Source organism: Miniopterus schreibersii, assembly GCF_964146895.1.
Source record: "Miniopterus schreibersii genome assembly, chromosome: 20".
Taxonomy (NCBI): Eukaryota; Metazoa; Chordata; class Mammalia; order Chiroptera; family Miniopteridae; genus Miniopterus; species Miniopterus schreibersii.
This window is the reverse complement of record NC_138122.1, coordinates 4575136-4593704: the sequence shown is the minus strand read 5'-3', so window position 1 is coordinate 4593704 and position 18569 is coordinate 4575136. Positions and strand designations below refer to the sequence as shown.

Sequence of the window (18569 nt, the reverse complement as noted above, 5' to 3'; positions counted from 1 at the left end):
TGCTAAGCACATCTAACTGTGCCTGCTCCTGGCGACACATCGCAGAGAGAGCCCTGAGAGCAGCAGAGTAAAGGTAAGAGGCACTCACAGCTATCTTGGCCCCTTTCCTAATTATATAAACAAAGAAAAATAACATCAGCTTTTTGCTTCTGACTCCAGACAGTACTAATTAACCTCTACTAGTTTACTATGTAAAATGTTCCTCCTTGGAAAATTATACCTAAAGGAAACCAAGCGGAAATTGCCCCAGGGAACTCAGAGCACCACCGGTGAGCATATTTAGAACCGGAGGAATCCGCTATTATGAGCTATTTATAGCTCAGGAGCCCTACAAGGACCTCTTCCCAACCGTGGCAGCTATTGCACAGCATTCAATACTCTATCTCCCAAACGCAGATTTGCTTCAAAAAGAATTATTCATACAACGTAATCCAGGTTAACAAATTCTCTAAGATCAGTTTTCAATCTCTGAAAATAAATCTTTAAAAAAATTACTGAGTGACAGGGATTAAGAAGTGACAAAGCAATTCTTTCCCTTCCAATGGTCAGGAAACAGCCACTTCCAAGGAGCCTTGCGATCTGCATACTCTATTCCATGCTGTGCAATTGCGTCTTAGTTCCTAGAATTTCTTCCTAAAATTTCTGCACGTAAAAGCAACTGAACTCTATCAAAACTCACATTTTACTGGCCTAGAAATCGACCAAGTTAGGTCAATGTTAATGGCTGATATTCTAGAGTTTACTGTGAAAAAAGCACATACTTCTTTAGGGAGAGTGACCAATGTCAGCAAATGTAGTCAATGCTGAGATTATTTAATGGTCAATCTGAATGCGGTGTTTTCCCCTTAAACTTGTATGCAAAATAAGCTTTGTTATATAGCTTAGTATTTTAAAAATCTGCTAATTTTCTGACAACTGCCCAGAAGCTCAATGAATCCTAAATAACTCAACTCTACATCAATTTTAAAGAAAGATCTAATGCAGACCAGAAGTCAGGTAAATCATTAGCTACCTGACACTCGAGGGAAGGGATTTACCTGGCGATGTCTGGGTGTGAGTCTATCAGAGTGCTGACAAACCGGAAGAACAGAGAGCCCTTCCATTTCACAAACTCTTCCTGCACAAAGAGAAATGACACGATTATGAAGGACTTTTAATATATGAACCTTAAAAGTATTCAGTCACAAACCCAACTGTTAGCTTCCTATTTTTTAACTTCACGCCCACCAGCCACTCCAGTCTGCCTGTGGCCCAGGAGTCTGTTAGCTCTCAAGTCCCAGAGCAGTGGAGGGATATGCAGAAAAAAGAGCCTCAGCTCTTTGATTCCCAGCACGTGGTTTTACAAGGCAGAGTGACACTGGTTCCTTCCTTAAACACGTAATTATGAAGAAACGAGTATACAGAACATACTAGAGCAGTTAATGCCCTCTTTTTAAAAACCAAATATTATTTTCCCCTCCTCATAGGCTAAACGTGTTCTCAATGTGAATAAAAGTACCTAATGCTCTGCAGAGTTTTACATCTTGTGAGGCTCCTTCACACACTGAAATGTCCCACTGGCCTCTCAGAGCAGCTGTGAGACGGCCAGGGAAAATACTGTAATTCTCATTTTCAAATGGAGATTTGTTATCTGAGAAACACCAATCTGTTTGAAAGTCAAGAACAACAGAACTGGAACTAGACCTACTAGTGTCCTGAGTGTACTTTTCTCTCTACGAGGCGCTTATCTGCAAAAATGAACATTTATGCTGCTTCACAGGATATCTGAACAAACGCCCAAAACAAATATTAGGAAGTAACAATCTGTTTAAAAAGCTGTACAGAACATTAGAAGAATGATTATTTTAAACCAAAGGTGGGGCTAATTATTTTTGGATTCTGCTACAGAGCAGCACATCTCCTACGCTACCCAAAAATTCCCTTAAACCAGAGCAATGTTGGAGGGAGGATGACAGGTCTAATTCTCCACGAACCTGCAAGAGGTTGGTAAGCAAGATGAGAGTTTGCTTTCGGATGAATGGATCTGAATCCTTCAGACACATGGCGATATTGGGGATGTACTTATCCACCATGACAGTGTACCGGATACAAAGATCACACATAACAATGACAACATTGTTGCGAACAGCCACGTCATCGCACACCTCCAGCTCTCTCACAAGGGCCGGAATGCTCTTCTTTGCAAGGTCCTCGTGCTGTAAGCACAGCTTACCTGTCACAGAAGAGAGTAAGTCATGACTCTATTCTATGCTAATTAGGCACAGAGGCCTGCATTTTCCCCAGATATATGTTGCAATAAATTTTATTTAATCAAAGTTAAAACATCATGTCAACAATCACAAAAAAATGAAAGGCAGACAGATCCATACTAAATATTAGAAAATTCAAAATACCTTAAGAAAAAACACCTCCCCCATCCTCCAGGATCATGAGATATATATTCCTTCCCTATAGTAAAATTATCTTTCATTTATTTGTTTATTTTTTTATTTATTTTTAAATCCTCACCCAAGGACACACTCACCAACTTTTAGAGAGAGGGGAAAGGAGAGCAATGGGGGGGGGGAATGGAGAAACATCAATGAGGTGCTTCCCACAGGTGCGCCAACAGGGACTGGGATCAAACACGCAACCTAGATATGTGCCCTGGCCAGGAACTGAACCCGTGATCCTTGAATACATGGCACAATGCTCCAACCAACTGAGCCACACTAGCCAGGGCAAATTATCTTCCTTTTAAAGTCAACAGTTGAATTTTGGAGTTACCTACTTACCCGGAAAATGACCAATTAAATTAACAATGAACTTGAAAGATGAGTTAGGTAGTTAGGAAAAAATGATAATCTCATTTATTTCTTCTTCACAGGAGAAAGAGGACTGTTGTTGAACTTGTTTGTGGGGGATGTGTGTGTGTGTGTGTGTGTGTGTGTGTTTTGTGCCTGGGAATGTTTTGCTCTTACTTACAATCCTTAGGTGTAAAAAAAATAACCACATTACAAAAAACATTCACGACTCTTATCCAGCATGAAATACACAATCACACTAAAGAAAAAAAAGAATCAAATTATAAGTAGGGGTCAGTGTTCTCAAGATTAACGTCACTTTGGGTCCATAAAGAAATACACTTAATAGCTCATCTAAAGAATCGAATAAACTAAAGTGCAAATTTATTTTTATAAACTAAAGTGCAAATTTATTTTTTCATTGCCAGAACTCAGTGTAGTGCCAGGCTACACTACTTGATGAATAACTTCACGGTGCTACACTATGAGTATAAAAAAGTAAATCACAGGAACAGGTATAATTTTAACAAATTAACATAAAAACAAAAGCTCCCTACAGAGAGCGTCCTGAGTCTGATGTCTTGGGTAGAGTGGGTGCTCCTATCAAAATTGCCTCAAAACTCCTAAGAGTAAGTATATGCTCAGCAGTGTAAAACCCGTTACTGGCTTATTTAAAACAAAAAGCTACACAGGGAACTAGCCTGCACAAGCGATACCCGCCCAACAGGTCACTATTACTTACCCAAGGTAATGATGGCGTGTGCTCGGATCACAGAAGGCATGACACAGCCTCTGACCTGGGTGAGCGGCTGAGAGGCTGGGGCTTCGCTGCTACCTTGAGAGGATGCTACTACAGGGGAAAGAGAAAGGGCTGTTTACAGTACTTCCGGGGCCAACCCAGACTTCAGATAGTATCTGCAAGGGATAATCTTAAGTGCCTTACAATGATCCACATCAGCAGAAGAAGCTACAATGGACTGAATCAGAAGGAAGGCTCGCTTCTCCACTCTGGCTGGGCAGAGCTGCGCTATATCTCCTAAGGTAAAAATATACTTCACCTGCAAAGAAAATTTGTTTTGCAGTAAAAATAAAGCAGAAAATAAAAATTTTTTAAATTAACTCTACCTATAGATTAAAGACACACCAATGGAGTACTATTTTTGTTCCACAAATTTAAAAGAACTTTTTTTTCTCATAAAAGTAAATAGCCATTTAAAAAATTCAATCACTGCCCAGCCGGGTGTGGCTCAGTGGTTGAGCACTGACCTATGGACCAGGCGGTCACAGTTCAATGCCTGGTCAGGGCACGTGCCCAGGTTGTGGGCTTGATTCCCGGTAGGGGGCGTGCAGGAGGCAGCCCATCAATGATCTCTCACCACTGTTTCTATCTTTCTTTCCCTCTCCTTTTCTCTCTCTGAAATCAATAAAAAAATATTAATAATAATAAAAAAACATCAGTCACTACTTAAACTTCATCCAAAACTAGGGTTACCAGATGATTTTCTTTACCCTCACCCCAGGACAAGCTGGGAGGGAGGGAGGAAGGGAGGGCTGGGAGGGAGGGAGGGAGGGAGGGAGAGTACACACTAGAGAGGAGCACTGATGTGAGACAGAAACATTGATTGGCTGCCTCTCCGTATGTGCCCGACGGGAGATTGAATCCACAACCTGGGCATGTGGCCTCACTGGGTATCGAACTGGCAACCCTTCATGCAGAGACGATGTTCAGCTAGCTGGCACCCTGGCAGGCATGACCAGGTGGTTTTTCATCTACATTTAGACACTTCTGCAAGTTAAAGGGGGTGCTAGTCATAATTATGCTGTGATAACAGGTGTAAACCATGATTATCATGGGTAAACAGGTATATAAAATTACCTACTTATAATCCCATCACCCAAAGGCTCTATCATTATTTTTGTATATAACTTTCTTTCTTACTTTTTTTTTAATCCTCACATGAGGATTTTTTTTCCATTGCTTTACAGAGAGAGAGGAAGGGAGAGAGAGAAACATCGATGTGAGAGAGACACATCGATTGGTTGCCCCCCACACGTACCCCAACTGGGGCCAGGGATCCAGCCTGCAACTGAGGTATGTGCCCTTGGCTGTAATCGAACCCAGGACACTTCAGTGCATGGGCCAACACTCTAAACACTGAGCCAAACCAGCCAGAGCTATGTTTGCTTTTCTAGTACACTTATTAAAAGTTTGCTGTTTTGAAGTCCGTAATTATTACTCTCAATATTAGGCATCCTTTTCATGCCAATATATACAATAAATACATTTAATGACTATATAAGTATGTTAATAACGATGGATGGCATAATTTATTACATTACTCCACTATTAATGAACATTTACACTGTGTCTAATCCTGTGCTATTGTTTGCCTTAGCGTTGATGAACACTTTTGTGTCTTTAATTAAAAATTTTTTTTTATGTTGTCTCTTTAAAAAATGTATCGTTATTGTTGAAAGTATTAGAGCTGTCCTCTTTTTTCCCCCATCAACCCCTCTTCGCCACATCCCCCCCACCTCACCCCTGCCCCAGGCCTTCACCACACTATTGTCTGTGTCCATGGGTTATGCATATAAGTTCTTTGGTTAATCTCTACCCACCCACCCTAAATTATTTTTAATTTTTAATTTTTATTTTAATCCTCACCGAGGATATGGTTAGAGAGAGGATGGGAGAGAAAGAGAAACATCGATGTGAGAGGGAAACATCAATCAGTTGCTTCCCATACTCGCCCTGACTGGGGACAAAACCCGCAACCTTTTGGTGTACAAGATGATGCTCCAACCAACTGAGCCTCACTGGCCAGAGGCCTTTGTACCTTTAGATAAGTTCTACTTCTTAAAAGTGGCATCCAGGGTTACAGGACATATAAAATGTTGTACATTTTAAAACCTATTTCCAAATTATCCCCCAGATTAGTTTGCTATTTAGAATCCTACCAAAAACTTACAAGTACTGTTTCCTCACAATCTCCATTATTGTGTGTTTATCAAGGACATACAGGTCAATAGTCCAGTAACACTGCTTTTTATAATCCCAAAAATGAAGCGTTGATGCTAAATAGGAAGTTTATTTTAAATTAAGAAAGCCAATTAAAGTTTGTGCTTAAAAAATCCTGAACAAACTTTATTAGTGAATTAAAGGAATGTTTAAATAACATTTAAAGAAGTGTGAAGTAAACAACATATATAGGGTAAAACTTCTCCACATATATTTTGACTAATGCGTAGACTTTGATGACATATTTAACAGCGAGAAAAAAAACACCTTAGGGGAAATACTGACTGGTCATAATAAGCGTTTTTCTGAGTCTGAGCAGAGATTGCCAGACCAGTTAGAAGAGTAAGCCCCTTTAGAACCCTGGGCCGGGACCATTCTATACATGGCCCTCTGACCTAAAATGTACGAATTCCAATTGAGAGTGACATTGCTATTAGTGAGCTGTATGCACAATAGTGCCTTAGACACAAACCTAAACAAGGTCTTCCATCACTTGGTACAAGTGCCAGGTGGCAATGAGGAACTGAACACAAAAGAGAGGTGCTCTACTAGTTTTCAAACAGATAAGGGAAATAGCCAATTTTGGTTAAATAATGGCCTATCCTAAAGGACACAGAAAAATACCTCATTATTTTCTTTATTGAGCAAGTATCAGGTGTTGGAATCAGAATTAGCAAAACATATTTTGTTGATGGACAGCCATTGAATCAGAACATGGGCTCCATGTTTATGGGCTCACAGGAATCCCTGGCACTGACCAATTTCTAAAGCAAGGATGCATGTCAGACAATCTTGCTGCTCCAGTCTCTTTTCAATTTCCAAATACCTCATTTTATTTCAGACACAACTTTAGAACTGCTCAGCACTACTCCCTAGTTCTATAGTCTGATATTCAAAAACCTCAGCAGGCACATTATAATTTTAAAATCAAACAAACCAATCAAAAGAACAAAAGTATACTCGTTTTATTATTTTCTCATCTTATTATTTCTAAGCCTGACTCTACCAAGCACACAACACTCAGTGTTTTCCCTGCTGGATTAGGTATCTCATAGGATCTAACTGGAGAACGTGATCACCATCAAGTTTCCCACCCAGGTAAAACGTATGAGAAAAAAATGAATAGGTCATCAATAAAAACATTCTTCTAAGAAAAGAGTAAGCTCTATGCTAGGAAAATCCTTCTCTTGCTAATATTATTAGAAATGCACATTACAAAGTCATCTTTAAAAAAACCCCAACGATAAAAGAGAAAACAATGGTTAAGGGAGCAGCTCCTTACCAGCAGGTCTTCATCCATGTTCCCGGCGCCGCCTTCCCGCAAAACGATGTTGGAGAGGCAGTGCACACAGGCGGAGAGGACGTCCCCGCACACCTGCGCCAGCAGCTCCTGAGACGAGGCAGAGGTCAGCTCTGCAGGAGTCTATACATCTCTATCAGACTATTCAGGAAACACAATTTTCTCAAGAAACTTGGTGATCTTCCAATGTATAAGCCATAAGCCATGAAAAGCCCAGCCACCATGCTCTTGTATCTCTGCTCTGTTAGCAATCTGGCAGCTGGCGAAGTGACACTGACAAAGAATTATACTGGGTGGGGCCAGTGGAGGTCTATAGTTGTTCGTATAGAAAACAATAAATAATTAATAAATAGCAATAGAAGAATAAACTCTTTTGCATACTCGCAACTGTAAACCTACTTTTGCGCCACTCTGTATATATATAATATGTTATATTCAAATCATACATACATATTATATATAATTTTTCTTTCAACATTTGCCCTATAAGAGCAAAGGGCATATGTTTAGAAAGATTTAGTGTCCTAATGTATAAGAGATCTATAATAGCAGTGCTCCTCCAATAATAAAAATACTGAAACTCTTCTGGCGCATGTAGATGGTGAATGAACCACCATCATAAATAGGCATAACAAAAACGAGCAGTTGTTACTCTTCTGAAATTTTTTCATCAGAGACATTTTTCAGTGTCTCTCATTAGTTAAAATAATTTCAAAGGGATACCACCTCTGGCCCACATCTAACTACACTCGCTAGAGAGGGAGCAGGATCACATTCTACACTCTGACTTCAACTTCTCTAGGAGGCCGTTCCAAAATACCCAGGCTGAGCTAAGTGGCTCCACCCCAGTACTTCCATGTTACCCGATGCACACTTTGATTTTAGGAATTTTATATCACACTGAAATTAACTGTTCATTTATACATCTCCCTACTATGCTGTAGAAGCCTTGGGGGGGGGGGGATGACTATCTTAATTATGATCCCCAGGGTCTAGTGGCACTATCACAAATGGTACTCAATGTTTGCCAAGCTGCTGGCCAACCATCATTGTGATCCAAATATTTTTTTCCTATTGCTTTTTAGAGAGAGTGGAAGGGGGAGGGAGGTGGAGAAAGGGAGAGAGAAACATCGATGTGAGAGAAACACATTGATTGGCTGCCTCCTGTAGGAGCCCCGACTAGGGCTGTGGGGCCAGGGTCAAACCTGCAACCCAGGTACGTGTCCTTGACTGGGAATCGAACTCGCGACCCTTCAGTGTGTGTGGGCCAACGTTAGAACCACTGAGCCAACAATGACCAGGGCCCAAATATTTTTATCAATTACAGTTCATATTTAATATTATGTTGTATTAGTTTCAGGTATACAGCACAGTAGTTAGATAATCATATACTTTACAAAGTGTCCCCCCCTGATATTTCCAGTATCCACCATACATAGTTATTACAATACTATTGACTATATTCCCTATGCTGTACTTTACATCCCCGTGACTATTTTATAACTACCAATTTATACTTCTTAATTCCTTCACCTTTTTTATCCAGTCCTCCAATCTCCCTCCCTTCTGGCAATCGTCAGTCTGTTCTTTGTATCTAAGAATCTGTTTCTGCTTTGTTTGTTCATTTATTTTGTTCTTTTGATTCCATATATAAATGAAATCATATAGTGTTTGTCTTTCTCTAACTTATTTCACTTAGCATATCCTCTAGGTCCATCCACGCTGTCACAAATGGTAAGATTTCATTCTTTTTGATGGCCAAGTAATGTTCTATTGCATATATGTACCAGAACTTTTTTATTGATGGGCACTTGGGTTGCTTCCATAGTTTGGCTACCGTAAATAGCGCTGCAATAAACATATGAGCGCATATATTATTCTGAATTAGTGTTTTGGGTTTCTTCAGATTTATACTCAGATGTGTAATCACTGGGTCATAAGGGAGTCCCATTTTTAATTTATTGTTTATTGTATGGACCAGTAAACAGTTCCATACTGTTTTCCATAATAGCTGCACCAGTCTGCATTCCCACCAAGTGCACAAGTGTTCCCTTTTCTCCACACCCTCGCCAACACTTGCTGTTTGTTGATGTATTGATGATATCCATTTTGACAGGTGTGAGGTGATATATCAGTGTGGTTTTAATTTGCATTTCTCTGATGATGAGTGACGTTGAGCATATTTTTATAAATCTATTGACCATCTGTATGTCCTCTTTGAAAAAGTGTGTATTCAGGTCCTTTGCCCATTTTTAAATTGCATTTTTTTTTTGGTGTTGAATTGTATGAGTTCTTTATAAATTTTGGACATTAACCACTTATCAGACGTATCATTGGTGAATATCTTCTCCCATTCAGTGGGTTGTCTTTTCATTTTGTTGATGGTTTCTTTCGCCGTGCAAAAACTTTTTAGTTTGATGTAGCCCATTTGTTTATCATTTCCCTTGCCCCAGGAGATATATTGGGGGGGGGGGGGGAACTGCTAAGAGAGATTTTGCTGCCTATGTTTTCTTCTCGGAGTTTTATAAATTTGAATCTTACATTTAGTATTTAATCCCTTTTGGGTTTATTCTTCTATATGGTGTAAGAAGGTAATCTCATTTCATGTATTTTGCATGTATCTTTCCAGTTTTCCCAACACCATTTATTGAATAGGCTGCCTTTACCCTATTGTATGTTCTTGCCTCCTTTGTCATATATTAATTGGCCATACAGGTGTGGATTTATTTCTGGGCTGTCTATTCTGTTCCAATGATCTACGTATCTTGTTTTCACGCTTGTACCATGCTGTTTTGATTACTACGGCCTTGTAGTTTGACCATCCCCTAAGTTCCTTGGTCATCCTTATAACCATGATTTAAACTCTGTATCTGGTAGATTGCTTCCATTTAACTCAGTTCTTTTTCTGGGCATTTCTCCTGTTCTTTCATTTGGGGCATGTTTCTTTGTCTCCCCATTTTGGCTACTTCTCTGTATTTGTTTCTGTGTATTAGGTCAATGTGCTATGTCTCCTAGTCTTGGTAGGGTGGCCTAATGTAGTAGGTGTTTTGTGGAGCTCAATGCAGTCTCCCTGATCACCTGAGCTAGGTGCTCCAAGAATGTCCCTTGTGTGGGTTTTGTGTGCCATCCTATTGCCAATGAGTCTTGATTGCTGTTGGCCTGTCTGTGCATGGGGTTGACCCTCAGGCTGGCTGACTGTGAGGATTGACCCTAACCCGAGGTGCTGTGCAGGTGCTGACCACACAATGCAGAATTTGCCTCATCAGGGTCTGGTGCCTGCTGAGATCTCCTTTTCAACATGCCACTTGTGGAACTAATCTGGTCCTGCTCTGATGTTGTCTGAACCTGTCACCGGGTGTGTTGGCTCTGGTGCCTCTGGGGAGGGCCTCCAGTGCAGATCAATGTCTAACGGTGCCTGTTACTGGCTCTGGGCTGCCTGTTAGGAGTTACAAAGTGATCCAAAGTTTGTGGATGCATCTGCTGGATCTGGGTGTGCATGGGACGGACGAGCTGTGTATCAAGGCTGGCTTCCACCAGCAATGAGGCTGGGGGCAGGTGATCAAAAGTCCCAAGGCACCCAAAGAACCACCTGCACCAGCCTGTTAGGCTCTAGTGGTACTTGAGTTGCGTGGTACGTTCTCAGTGAGTCACCAGGCAGGGTGAGTGGTGATCACCACGTTAACAGATTTAAACTTGGAGCCAGTGCTGACTCAGCAATGTTCTCAGGGTACACCAAGGCCAGCTGCCGCCTGCCTGGGGCACATGAACCTCTGTGTTAAGGCAGGGTCTCAGGGGGTCACCAGGGTGAGGCCAGTAGAGTTCATCATGCTAAACGCAATTAAGATTTGGTTGTGTAGAGGGGGGGTGCTCTACACAGGAACAGTGGCAACGGTCAGGGTATGCAGGGGAAAATGGACCTCCTCAAGAACCTCCCAAGAAAAGTCTGTACCACACAGGTCTAGGCTGGTGTGGGCAGCAGACTCCTTCATAGACCACGAGCTAGACAAGGCGGGGCCACAGAGAGGCAGGAGGATGGGGCTGGTGCATCCCCCCAAAGCTGATGTGGCAAGTGCTCGACCAGGAAAGACGGTGTCTGTGGGTGATGTGGGAGAGGACTCAGCACAGGGACAATGGTGGCTGTCTTTGGCTCTCCTCAAAGTCACACTACCCAGTCTCTCCCCTAGGACTCCAGTACGCTAGATGTTACGCAGAGTCCTTTTCCAGGCACTGGTGCTCCAGGCTGGAGAGCTTGAGACCCCTCACTCCTCCAGGTAACTTTGCAGCTAAGAAATCCCTCCTGATTCATGTGCATGCGGGCCCAGGCCTTTTCGCACTTCTGCCCTTCCTACTAGTCTCAATGTGCCTTCTTCTGTTAATCAATGGTTCAGCTAGTCTTCAGTAGGCTATTCAGGTTGATTGTTCCATAATTTAGTTACAGTTCTGGTGTGGTCCTGGGAGGAGGTGAGTGTAATGTCTACCTACTCTGTCACCGTCTTGGATCCTCCTTGATACAAGTGTTTTTAAATCTGACTCGGCCTAAAATGTTTCAAAACTATTATCTTTATTACTTTTTAAAGACAGATTGCCAACCTGGGCTGTAATGCTGCCCAAGAGAGCTTCTGGAATCCATGTGCTCTAACCTGTTGAGAACACAGAGGCTAATTTGAGACCTCAAGCCTAGAACTTGGCTGGGAACTAATAACTTTTGGAACCACAGAATGTGGGAGAGAACCATCAAGGCCACCCAGTCCTGGGATTGTCTCCACACAGGGACTCATGTCAAGTTGTCCAGCTGCTCCGTGAACACCTCCAATGACCAGAGAGAGACTTGTTCTGAGGCAAGTCTCTCCATTTCAAGCAGACCTCAGTATGGTTTTTCTTCAGTTGGCCAAAATCTGTCTCCTTGCAATTTTCATCCAGTGTTCCAAATCTTTGATGACACATAAATCCAATTCTTCTTTCATTTGAAAGTCGTTCACATATTTGAATTTAGCTAGGCACCCTATCCTACCTAATTCTTCCCTTCTCTAGTTAAACACCCCAGGTCCTTCATCTGCTCTTCATACAACCTGCTTGTAATCCCACCTAATTACTCTCCTATGGATATATTCAGTTTTATCAACATTTCTCTGAAGAGGTGTCATTGAAACTGAATTATATAACATGTCAACTTAAAGTTAACCGATACAAAGAGCAGGACCATCACCCCTCTTATTCTATTAATACAATCCAAGATCTCATACATTTTTTTCAGAGATAGGCACAAACACTATTAACTCATACCAAGCTTACAGACTGCAAAAATGCCCAAAGACCTCATCTTTTCACATGCACTGCTGTTGAGCTATATCCTGATCATCTATAATGTTTTCTCAGTAAAATACAAAATGTTCATTTACAAAGAGAAGAAAAAGAGGTGTTTAGAGGAAACAAACATGTCATATGGATTTAAACCATCCTAAGATTCTGGAAAATCTCAGGTCCTCAGTCCACTGTCTACCTCCAAGAAAGGTGGTGTTGGCAGAGCTAAAACCTTGGCCCTTTTTCTTTTTAAAATGTTTTTATTGTTTTCAGAGAGAGGAAGGGACAGGGAGAGAGAGAGAGAGAAACATCAATGACGAGGAGTCACTGATTGGCTGCCTCCAGCATGCCCTCCACAGGGAATTAAGCCTGCAACCCGAGCATGTGCCCTGCCTGGGAATCGAACCGTGATCTCCAGGATCACAGGTCAATGCTCAAACACCGAGCCATGCCAGCCGGGCCCTTGGCCCTTTTTCTAACACAGTAATAAGTTCTATTTTTCATCTAGTTCTCAGTTTCTAAATATGAAGACAAATCTGTCTGCCTCACAGACTCTAACAATGGTAAGACTTGCTGTTAGAATGACTGTGGGACATTAGCAAGCAGCTGATGACTTATGGCCCTCACTGCCCACACCACAGATCATTCTTCTTCCAGACAGGGCTGGTAACAAAACACATACACACTAAAAATACCACTAGGAAGGGATTCAGTGACCTTAGTTCCAGGCATAGCACTGCCATTAATAAGCTGTGTGCCACAGTAACTTGCAGGGTAATAGTTTCATAATGTGTCATATAAGTTTTTCCCCATTTTTTCCCTTCATCATTCTTTCCTCATCATCAGCTTTTTGTTATTACAGCTTTCTGCTATTCAAATGTGCTCCCTACACAGGTAATGTTCCTTATTTAAAAGTTTTTCATATACATTCTGGGATCCAGAGATGACAGAAGAAAAATATCAAATAAAGCAGGTATACTTTTCACCAAAAAAGTTCCAAGAGGTATACCTCAGGAAAACCAGACCTGTCTACTGGGAAGAGCTGGGCACTTTCAGCTAAGTAAATCCCAACCTGTTCTAAGTCCTAAGCAAAGAAAGTTACAATATATTGTGTTATATCTATTACTACAAGTAGACATGCCACTCGATCAAGGGAGAACTATCTTTAAGGAACTTATGCCAGATAAGAAAGCATAGGAAAGTAGCTAGGAGCTCAGATGAAGCAATACTTCTTTATTCTGGAAAACTTGAGTATATCTGGCAATTCTTTAAATTAATTTTTGACTTTTAGAATCATTATTAATAACCCCTAGTCCTGAAATTTTCCATCATGATTAGCGCTATCTGGGAGTATATTTCACTATAAAAACAGAGCATATGGTAATAAAATAATTTATTAGAGATACTGATATGGATACTTTTTAGGGAGTTAAAGTAACCCTCTATCTCACACAAAACACTGGTTTAGACTTTTGTTAATGCATCCATATAAAACATTAGCTGCTGGCTCTGGGCAGCTTTGTGGACATGATACAACAAGGGATGTTAGAGTAATATAGCCTTATAGTAACAGGACAGGCATTCTCCAGGATTATGACTTATCAAATGATCAGAAATCTTCTGGTCTGGAGGGAACCCCCGACCAGGTGGAAGATCATCTATGGAGCATTCTTGAAATGAGGGTGGGTGTGAAGGAGGAGGGTATGCAGAGCTATCACAAGTACCAAGCCTACAGCTTAGTGAAAGATAACCTTGCAGAGTTCTCCACCAAGGTGGTGACTTTCTAAGGGAACTGGATGTCTTTAGCAGCCAAGATCTTCTTGGGAAATGTCAACTGATTATCATACCAAGTGTTTCCTTTTGTTATACTTACAGCTGCTGAGGTCTACCCATCCTTACAGGTTCTCTATAGAGAACACGTCTCGAACTTCAAATCAGAGTAATATGTCTACTAAGTACAAATAAATGACAAATATATCCAGGAGAGTTTGCAGCATACCTGCTCCTCCACAGCTGTCTCTGCAGATGCTCTACAGAGTCTTTGCAAAGTATCGACGGCTGAGCTGATCAACTCTAGAGACCACTGGAATCCACTCAGCTTACACTTGACGACATCTAAAAGGGAAGTCAGAGCCCTTGAAGTTTAACTGCTTAAAAATTAAAAAATAAATAAATATATATATATATATATATTTAGAGAGAGAGAGAGATGAGGGAGGGGGGGAGGGAGAGGTAATGCCTTTAAAGTTTCTCCAATAGACACTCACCAGTCACCTTGTCACGGGTGCTCTTTGGAAGATGCTTTGCAATATGCCCAATAACACACAGAATATGTCCTAAGGTGTTTGAATTGGGATTCTGTTGACTAAGAAAAGGGCAGAAGAAATATCAATATAGAACCAAAGTAAACACTGCTGCCAACAAAAGACTTTCTTCTGGATTATTAATACCAGGGTAGCATGGTTTGGGGTTCAAGTTGTAAGAGCATTAAGGCACTTAAAGTACTTGGACAAACAATAAACTGAAAGCTTAAAAGTGACTGTTACTTTTCATGTTTGTTTTTAAGCCTGAATTTAAAGAAAAGATCTGTGTATACAAACAGCTATAAAATAGCCCATTTCCTTCAGGCATGAGCTTTATTTCCAAGAATCTTTAGTACGTCCACCAGCAGCTAAGTTATGGGCACGCAAACCTGCTGATCTCCTCCCAGGACTCTATCACTCTGACATAGTCGAGCTTGGGTGACGAGCCGGCAATCTTGGACAGCAGCATCCAGGCTGGTGCGGAATGCTCCGCGTCCGTGTGGGACAGTATATTGTTTATAAAAGCAGATGAGAACTTATCTTTCTTGGACCAGATATAAAAAGCCTTATTTAAATAGCGGCTGGAAAAAAAGATGGGAGAGCAGAATTGTAACTATAAATATACAAAACTGTTGAGATCTACCCCTTTAATAAAAGGATATCAACTGCTGCTATTCTGGGATTCCTCTGGCACATTTAATACCAAACTAGGTATCTTTTTAATTTTTATTATATTTCTGTCCTCACAAAGTATTTATTTTTAAAGCAAAAAATACATGTTCATAATTCATTTCAGAACCATCTCATCCTCAACCCTTCTAAAATCTATATACAAACGTAAATTATGTTACCAATAACAAGTGCTTCAAGCTTATAAAAGTTTTAGTGACAAAAAACATAGACGCTGTACCTTTTTCAAAGTTTAACTTGTAAAAACTAGGAAGTTATCTTTCAAAATTAGTATTGAGGAAAGTTAATATTAATATACCATATCCACTAGTGCTTTCTATTACATGTGTATTAAGATACCAAGTTAAAACTGGAGAATACTCAGAGAAAAGCAAAGGAAGCGATCAAAGGTTTCACACAAAAAAACAGTCACCAGAAAAATGCTAAGAGATTTGAATTAGGTCAAGAAAAACGGACCAAAATTGAGTCTTCAAATATACTAAGTCATTTAGAAAGCTAATTTTCCAAGACCAATACAGAAGTTTATTAATAAAAACCCTCTATAAGAAAAATAAGTCATAATTAACATACCTCAATTCCTGGTTTTCTGTACTAAGGAGAGAAAGTAGTGCCCAAGCTAGCACCTGGCTGTCATCTCCACTGTGAAACTTATTGAAATGCTTAATGTTCTGCAGCAGGAGCTGGTCAAGGCATTCCAGGGCCTTTTCCTGCACAGTGCTCTCAGAGTCCATCACAACGGGGGTGATCCCCATCAGCCAGGCTTTCTGTATCTGGACACATCTAGGGTGGGCCTTTAGGAGTTAAAACCATGAAGTCATAAAGAAGTCTAAAGCTATTAGAAGTCTAACTACAAATCAGTGAAGTTGTGATCAATATTTTGAGACATGTTAAAAGTAGCTGCACACACAATTTCAAGTAGACCATAAAATTAAAACAAAACAAAAGCCCCCCCCAATATTCAAATAATATGTGAAAACAAAGTTCAATCTGCAGTTATTGCAAATCAGCACATATTGAAATTTTAAACTTCCAAAGTCATTATTTTGTTATTAGTAATAAATCAGCACTTTTTAGTAATTCAAGATTAAGAGCAAACAATAAATATTTGTCCCAAGAAGTAATTAGAATAAATGTTACCAGAGAAAGTAAAAATACGCATTGCTTAATGCCGCTATTATGAAACAAAGAAAAAACATTCTCCTCAAATTCTTCAAGAGCTAATTACTTGGCAGAAGTAAATTATATTTAGGATCACTGGTTCTGCTCTTTTGGCAATATCATCTATATAGGTCTTAATGAACAAAAATTAATCTAGGCCTCTGGCCTAACCAAATTCATTTTAAAATTCATATTTCTATGTGAGATTTGAGTGCAAGTCAAGAAAGGCTAACCATTAGCATTCTCTAGTTCATAATTATACTTAATATGAAATGCAGTCTCTCATATGTAATTAAAAGATACTTCTTCCGTTCCCTCTAATACTGTATAATAGACTTAGTAGAGTTTCTACCAGTCAACTTAATATTTAGCAACAAGCAATTATTATGCTGAATTGTTGCCTAATGTAAAACACCATGCATTAAGTGCACATATACATGCATATGCCTCGCCCCTCACCATAAGAAGTTCAGTGAGAGACTGTAATGCCTGCTTCCGGACAGACACCGCAGGATCCCGACACTGCTCCTGAAGAATCAACAGCTCCTCCTTCATACCTGAGATGCTGCAGTGTTTCAAAACACTCACCAGCACCTACAAAGTGCACATACACCATGAAGTGATGACTTATGTAACATAAATGCAAAAAGACAAATACAGACAAAGATACTTCCTACAAGTTTGTGGTTCTTAACATTTTTAGGGTCAAAGATCCATCCCTCCTCCCAGTAGCATCCCACCTTTTGGAATCTGATGAAAGCTAAGGTCTTTCTCCACAGAAAATTTGACATGCATTTTATATAAACGAGTATTTACAATTTCAGTAGTTTCACAAACCCTATGAAAATCTGTCCATGGCCCCAAGCTAAGAATCCCTACTCTAAAAATGAAATTAAGGATATAAATTCAAGATTCTTAAAAAGCCAGCGACCCAGTAGGAAAGCTTAAAATCAGATAATCTCCATTCATCTATATAATTTAGACATAACAGGATCAAGTTGAACTAATGTTAAGTGAAAAGCAAATTAAGTAACAAATATGGCAAGAGGATTTTTTAAATATTCTCTTGCATTTCCAAGTTTTTAGTGCTTAAAGAGCACATTAATGAACATCTGGAAGAAACACACCTGGAGCGCAGACTTCCTAACGTTGGTCTTCTCATCCCTGATTCTCTTTCTCAGCATGACCATGACACATCTTTCTGCTGAGGAAATGCCAGTCATCAGAGTTGGAAAAAGACTATACAGATCTGACATCTCACACATAATGCCAGGAAAAGCTAAAAAACTGACTAATTAGCTTGTTTTAAATCCGAGTATAAAATGAGGTAGAAATAGAAAAAAATTCAAATAGTTAACTAGGCACAATAATGAAAAAGGCAGAATTAATGTAAAAAAAAGGGCAAAAATTTTGAATATTAAAAATTCAGTATTAAATCCTGGCTTCTATGTCCAAAATTTTAAATAAATTATTTAGATATTCTATTTTGTTTAGCCACAAGCAGAAATATCTAAACCATTGGGCTTTTTAAAGACTAAATAAAGTAATATAAATATATGACAGCAGCTTTAAAATTTTTCAATCACAGGTCCCTTTACACTATTAAAAATGACTAAAGACTCCTAAGAGCTTTTTTTAAAGTGAATTACATGTTTTAAACTGAGAATTATACAAAGAATAACTCATTTGAAAAAAGACATGCCACTATGAAGAGTATATTTTTAAATTAAAAAAACTATATTTTAAAAAATAGTGAAAAGAATGGCATTGTTTTGTATTTTTGCAAATTCTTTAATGTCTGGCTTAATAAGAAGGCAGCAGGATTCTTGTCTCTCCTGCCTGCAATCTGTCACATTTTCATGTCAACTTATATGTGTGGGAAAATCAGTGCAGAAGGTGAACGACGTCTTGATATTATTATGAAAACAGTATTAACTTCAAGGATGTTTTGATGGAAACTAAAAGACTAAAACATATTTTGAGAACTGCTGATCCCCAAGAAAGCAAATTAAAAA

At 39.7% G+C, this 18569-nt stretch overlaps 1 protein-coding gene across 5 annotated transcripts in view; it reads right to left on the bottom strand.

Annotated features, from left to right (window-relative positions):
- NCAPD3 (non-SMC condensin II complex subunit D3) overlaps window positions 1-18569 on the bottom strand; it is a 60585-nt gene that overhangs the window by 15933 nt on the left and 26083 nt on the right. For 3 of the 5 annotated variants that reach the window (XM_081123373.1, XM_081123377.1, XM_081123375.1), the window contains 11 exons: window positions 17682-17758; window positions 17014-17148; window positions 15967-16187; window positions 15096-15287; window positions 14671-14768; window positions 14403-14518; window positions 7085-7192; window positions 3727-3841; window positions 3526-3633; window positions 1974-2212; window positions 1038-1117 (listed from right to left, as the gene is read on the bottom strand). In XM_081123373.1, coding sequence (XP_080979499.1) covers window positions 1038-1117; window positions 1974-2212; window positions 3526-3633; window positions 3727-3841; window positions 7085-7192; window positions 14403-14518; window positions 14671-14768; window positions 15096-15287; window positions 15967-16187; window positions 17014-17148; window positions 17682-17758 — 1489 coding nt within the window. The remainder of the gene's footprint in view (window positions 1-1037; window positions 1118-1973; window positions 2213-3525; window positions 3634-3726; window positions 3842-7084; window positions 7193-14402; window positions 14519-14670; window positions 14769-15095; window positions 15288-15966; window positions 16188-17013; window positions 17149-17681; window positions 17759-18569) is intronic. The other 2 variants (XM_081123374.1, XM_081123376.1) reach the window with 1 other exon arrangement.